Genomic DNA, 6117 nt, shown 5'->3' with positions numbered 1-6117 from the left:
GGGCCGCCGGGGCGTGGCGGCGGCGGCGGCCGCAGGTGCGCAGGTGGCGGGGGTGGCGGGCACGGCCGCCCTGCCGCAATTTCCCTGTGTCACGGCTCCCGTCGCTTGGCAACGGTGCCGGGTCCGGCCGGAGCCGCGGAGCCGCGCACCGCCCGCAGCGGCGGCACCGGCACGGGCGGCGGCGGCGGCTCCGCCGGGAGGGCGGGCGCGCTGCCGCGGGGGGCGGCCCCGCGGCGGGGAGGATGCGGCACGGCGAGGGGGCTGCGCTCCCGCCGAGCTCTCTGAGGCGGCCGGCCGCGGCGGGGCCGAGGGAGCGCCCGGCGCTCGGCCCAGCCCCGCCGCCCGCCCGCCCGGGGCCGTGAGCGGCGGCGGGGCGGGGATGCCCGCTCGGGCAGGAAAGTTTCTTCCCCGCGGCGGCTCGTCCGCTTCCCGCGCGGACTTCTCCCCGGCCCTCCCCGGTAAGTGACCGCGGCCGCCCGGGTCCTCCGTCCGCCGCCGACCCCCGACCGACGTCTCCGGGGCGGCCGCCCGGCGGGGCTCGGCGCCCTGCCGCGACGGCGGGAGCTGCGGGGCCGGACGGGCCGGAGCCAGCGGCGGCCAGCGAGCCCCGGGGGCTGGTGCCGGCGCTCGCGGCAGCAGGAGCCCGGCGAGCCCTGTGTCTGAACCCCCGGGGGGAAGGGGTTAGCTCGGGTCCTGTTAGCACTGTCAAAGCTGTATTTGGGCTTTACCGGGCAAGGTCGTGGTGGTGCTTGCCCGGTAAAGGAGCCGGCAGCTTGCCCGTGCAGGAGCCGGCAGCGGCGGCGGGATGGGAGTGGATGGGGGGGGTCGCGGTCCGTTCGTGCGGGATGTGGCTCCAGCCCCCGCGGGTCCCGGCTGGATGGTTTCATGGCACTGCGGCCGCTTGACCGTGCCCTCCTTCTCCTGCCGAAAGCTGCTCTCGCCATCGCCGAAACTAAGTGCCAGGAGATGCCGGACTGGGAGCGTTCCTCGGAGCTGATGACCATCTGTTATCGCCGTGGAGAGGAGACGGGCAGCTGGCTAGTGGGGAGCAGAAAATGAGATCAAGGAATCATCAATTAAAACAAAGCATGCCCCGATAATTACACTTTAGCATCAACGCAATGCTTTCTCTTTTTTTCTTTTTTTTCTTTTTTTTTTTTTTTGATAAACAGTTCAGCGATAGGAAAGAGAAATCTGCTTTTTGTTTTGAGCGTGCAGCACCTCGGAGAGTAATTTAACAACGTCCTTGCTGACAACACCCATCTTTTTTTCTGGGGAAAATACAAACAGAGTAAATGGGACACAATATTACTGCAAACGTGGTAAATCTGGCATTTGAACAGAAAAGAGATAAGATTTAAAGGCTGAACGGGGAAGAGGAGCAAGGTTTTAAGGTTTATTTTTTTTTAGGTGCTTACTTAATCGCCTTTCAGTGCAATTAATTGAACTTTGTGAGTCGTATTCAGTGCTGTCATCTTTTGCCTCTCAAAACAAAAATAACAGGACACTCAGAAAGAGAAAGGAGGGAGGGGATCCTGCTCCTCGGTAGCATGAAGAAATAGGTTCCAAAAAGAATTGCAACGGTGCAGGAATTTCTCCTACATGCTGTCGTTTATAGCTCAGATCACTGGAACAGAGAGATGACTTCTGATGTTCCAGTAAGACAAAAACCGCAAATGCTCAATTTTTAGTCCCCCACCAATTTCCCTGCAAGCACTCCTTATGGTTTCCCCGGGTGACTTGCAAGGGTTCACTCCTCTTTTTAATAGTATTTGACCTGGCATCTCTTACCTGCCAGCCACCATCTCTCCTTTCTGAGGGCAGGAGGGGGTGAGGGATGAATTCATCGGCGTTACATAACAGTTACCTGGAGCATTGCACATGTTCCCAAACTAGGGATGCCTCTGGACCACAGGCGGGAGATGAATTTCTGTAATATTGCAGATCAAGTGCAAATGGCTAGGAAAAAACTTTCACAGGGCACCACTTTCCAGTGAATGTGTTTCCCTTGTGCATTTTACAGTAATTCCTTTCCCACTCATTTAAGCAAGACAAGTAATATGTTTAACCCTCCCTCCAGTTATGTGTAAGTAGCGTAATGAAACAAATGGTATCTATAGATCAAGTATACTGCCTTCCTGCTTTTATTTCCCCCATCCCACTCAAACCTGCATGACATCACTAACTACAGTCAGTGTGCAGTGTAAACCCAGATCGTATTAGAGAGTGGGGCTCGACATCCTCTGAGCTCTGGTGCTTTGCAAACTCCCTCTGAGACCAGAGAGGTAATTTTTTTGTTTGTTTACACTAGCTGATACCACTATCTCTATCATTTACCTGGAGTCTAAAGAAATTAATTAGCTCTTTGGCAAGAGCAGAGTGGGGCACGTGGCTGCTTTGATGCTGTCAGTCTGCCTGTCTCTTTCTCACTCACAGGAGCTGTGTGGGCAAGGGAGATCTGCCTGTTGATGTCAACTCCTGTCCCACTTTTTCAGGGTTTTAATTAGCAGGATTTTTCAGGAGGAAGAGTAGATAGAAGTCTCTCTTGTGCTGTGGGTCTGTCCTTGGTCCTCATCCTCTTGTCTTTTCCCTTTCATTGCAGGAGCTGGAGTGGCCGTAGGGGGCAGTGTGCTGGTAGCCAGCCATGATCGCCACTGGAGGCCTCCTGAGGATCTCGGCTAGGAAACAGGACCCCTTGCGACCCCAAAGCCAAGTCCCCAAACGCAAGCGCAAAGCCAAAAAGAAGCGCAAGAACGACGTGGTTGTGGTGAAAGGCAAGCTCAAGCTGTGCTCCCTCTCAGGGCTCATTGCCCTCTGTGGCATCCTGGTACTGCTGGTGGGCATCGCCTTGGCTGTGGTGGGCTACTGGCCAAAGCCCAGCCAGGTGTACAGAGAAGGCAGTGTCAGTGCGGGCAGACACCTAGCACCGCAAGGTGTCACTCCCAAGAACCACTCCCAGAGCCAGGAAGGGGCGCAAGCAGGGATCCATCCAGAGTCACCCCCCAGAGCCAATACCTCCACCACCACTACTACTACCAGTGGGTCTTTGCAGTTCCCCCCGACTTCCTCGTCCCCCCAGGCCTCAGTGGGTTTCCTTTTCCGTCTTTTCTCAAGCTACTTGCATTCAGACAAGCTGAAGGTGCTGGGCCCTCTCATCATGGGCATTGGCATCTTCCTCTTCATCTGCGCCAATGCAGTGTTGCACGAGAACCGCGACAAGAAGACCAAGATCATCAACCTGCGTGACCTCTATTCCACCGTCATCGATGCCCACAGCCTGCGGGCCAAGGATGGAGGCACCCCGCCCTCGACCCCTCTCAACGGCTTTGTCAACTACGTGCAGTCCCGGGGCCTGGAGCTAAAGCCTGGTGGTGAAGGCCTGGGTGCTGCAGCCATGCTGGCCAAGAGTTCCTGGCCACCGGGACTGGGTGTCTCCCTTTCCCCGCCAGATCTGGCATCCTCATCACGACGTTCCTCCTTCTGCCCCCCACCACAGCCACCCAGCCTGGCTGAGGCCGTGTACAGCATCTGCCGGGAGCGTGCTGCCCTTGCTGGCCACACTGTCACCAGCCCTCCCTGCAGCCCACCAGAGAGCTGTGACCAGTGCAGCACAGCCAGCTCCATCATTGGCTCCTCACTGAGCGCTTTTGCCCTCCTGCCCTTGGGGTCAGGCAGCAGAGTGGGAGACTGGCGGAGACCACCTGGTGAGCAGGGAGCCCAGGAGATCCCTCGAGGAGAGTTTGAACTGAGCCTAACCAACCTCAGCAGCAGCCACATTGAGGGAGGCTGTGGGACAAGGAGGCACAAGCTGGTTCTTAGGCGGCAGAGCATCAGCTGCTTGCCTGATGCCAGGCGTCCCCTTTTCCCTGAGCCACCTCGGTCACCAGCTGACAGTGGGGTCCTGGACTCCAGCCTCTTGGTAAAGGCATCTTCTAGCTACTCCAAATCTCTGGATCTGGGGGGATCACCCCCCTCAGCCCCTTCTGCCACCACCAGGACGGACTCCCAGAGCTCCCAGTCTGAGCCTTCCAGCAGCAATAAGGGCTACAGCCACCTGGAGGAGGCAGGCACCTCCTTGGAGTCAGTTGCCAACACCACAGCCAGTAAAATTCAGGATTATGAGGAGGAACCGGTTGAGAAGACGGACCCCCTCAAGGCTACCAGCAGAGAGCAAACAGGAGAGCAATCTCAGCAAACTCAAAGACAGTACACAAATAAGGAGAAACTCTTTATGATTTCTAGGTCACATGCTGCATTAGGGCTGGAGGATGGGGAGCTGGAGAGTACTGGCATCTAAATAAAACAGAGAAGGCACGAGGACACCTTGCATTCCTCCACACCTTTCCCCCTTCTTCATCTCCTTGTGGACTTAGGAAACCAATCAATATCCAAAGAGCTGCACTATGTTACCCTTGAAAATTGAATTCCCTAAATCCTGTAGATGATTTCAGGAAGAAAAAAGAAAATCCTTTCTGTCTAATCGTGATTGTATGTTTCATGCAAGCCAAATTGTATTAAATATCCACAGTCCAGGAAGTTCTGTGGATCAGATTAATACAATTTCAGGCAGTATAGCTGTGCACTTTACTGTTTTGATTTCCAAGTGCCCCTTCTTCTCCTCTGATTTCTTTCTTGCTGATTTGCCACTAGCTGCTTGAACACTGCAGGCATCTTTTTAAGCTCAAAAGCAATGCGGTCTTCAAAAAGCAAGCTGAGCTCTATCTTTGTTTTGGTTCAATCACTAAAAAGTTTGCAAGGCCTTAAGGATGATGTACCTTGACAAAGAATGAGTTTGTTTAAGTTCTGGAAGAAAATAACAGTTTAGAAGAGACTGGAGCAGAACAGAGCTCTGGTGATTTAGTTAAAACCATTACGTTCTTGAATCCAAAATGCATACTACTACATGATACTTTATTAAAGTATTATTACACATGTATTGACTAATAGCATTAAAAGATTTTTTTTTAATAAAACATTTACAAACAAAACTTCCATAAAAAATAAGTCCTTTATTTTGGTAAGTAATTACAGGTATCAGAAACTGTTTAGTTTTATACTGTGAAAGATTATAGAGATGCTATGAGGCCAAAGGTTTGCTTATACTTTTAAGTAGGTAATTAATAATGTAGATGTAATTTCAAAATAAATACTGGTTCAGTCTCTGAGAAACCACACTGTAATTCAGTCAGCAGATTCCATCTCCATTTCTGACAGTGCTCTGTGACAGACAGCTGAAGAAATGTGAGATTTTGACAGGCTAAGGAAAAAAATTTTTTAAAGGTTTGCTCTTCTATTCGGATTAGGTTTTTTGTGAGTAACAGATTAATATTCTTTCTCAATTTTTCACTTCCCTTATAACTGTTGCATCAAGTGTTTCTGCCGTTACAATTCCTGTTTGTGAATGCATGTGCATAAGATTAATTTTGAAGCATAATGATAGCCCTGTCAGTCTCCTAGCAGTTGACCCTATTGAAGTCAGCAGAGGTTTTTCACTGAGTTTAGCGTGGTGAGAATTTCTTCCTGCATGAGAAAAGCATCAGGTTTCCTGAAGAATGCCTTGTCTGTAGGCAGATTTTTGGTAAATTGATGAGCTGTTTCATTTTCATAGCTGCAGCACAGCAGGCACTCGTATTTTGCCAAAACAGCTTTATGTGCTCAGAAGATTTTGTCAATACTTCAGATTTTAAATATGAACATGGCATTTCTCCACTATGGGAAGAGAAATCCACATTGAACAAACACAGTGTGTAAACAGACAGAAGTCTTTCTGTTGCAATTAATTTTTTTTTTGTCGTTTCGTGTTTTAAAATACTTAGTTGCATATTTACTTACATTACAGTACATTTTGACAGATAATATAACTATTACTAAACACAATTGCTTTTAGTAATCCTGCAGAATTCTGTAATAAATAGCGCTAATTTAAAAGACAAGAAGAAAAAAAAAGAAAAATAATAATTTGTCATGTCAGAGTCTTGAAACTGGAGAAGCAGAAAGTGCTTGTGCTTGTTCTCTTGAGCAAGAGAGACATCCAGGTGGCAATATCTTTCCTCCTATCAGTGGCAACCAGTGCACTGACAATATGAACATCACTGTGGCATTTTTTGCTATCAAACT

At 50.8% G+C, this 6117-nt stretch overlaps 1 protein-coding gene across 2 annotated transcripts; it reads left to right on the top strand.

Moving 5' to 3' along the window:
- Positions 1-350: 350 nt before the first annotated feature.
- Positions 351-4988, top strand: TMEM200C (transmembrane protein 200C). 2 transcript variants are annotated; one of them, XM_017830694.1, is made up of 2 exons: positions 351-458; positions 2603-4988. In XM_017830694.1, exon 2 carries the CDS (start codon positions 2645-2647, stop codon positions 4295-4297), a length of 1653 nt encoding a protein of 550 aa, XP_017686183.1. In that variant the 5' UTR covers positions 351-458; positions 2603-2644; the 3' UTR covers positions 4298-4988. The 2 variants fall into 2 exon arrangements, with proteins under 2 accessions (XP_017686183.1, XP_017686193.1); XM_017830704.1 differs by lacking the exon at positions 351-458 and adding an exon at positions 1578-1658.
- The last annotated feature ends 1129 nt before the right edge of the window (positions 4989-6117 follow it).

The sequence above is a fragment of the Lepidothrix coronata genome, unplaced genomic scaffold (assembly GCF_001604755.1).
Source record: "Lepidothrix coronata isolate B3197 unplaced genomic scaffold, Lepidothrix_coronata-1.0 Scaffold6, whole genome shotgun sequence".
NCBI lineage: Eukaryota > Metazoa > Chordata > Aves > Passeriformes > Pipridae > Lepidothrix > Lepidothrix coronata.
The sequence above is the reverse complement of the archived record's forward strand: the minus strand, read 5'-3'. Positions and strand labels throughout refer to the sequence as shown.

Excerpts from the sequence above, each read along its gene's own strand:
- TMEM200C (XM_017830694.1), top strand. The coding sequence starts at position 2,645 with ATGATCGCCACTGGAGGCCTCCTGAGGATCTCGGCTAGGAAACAGGAC.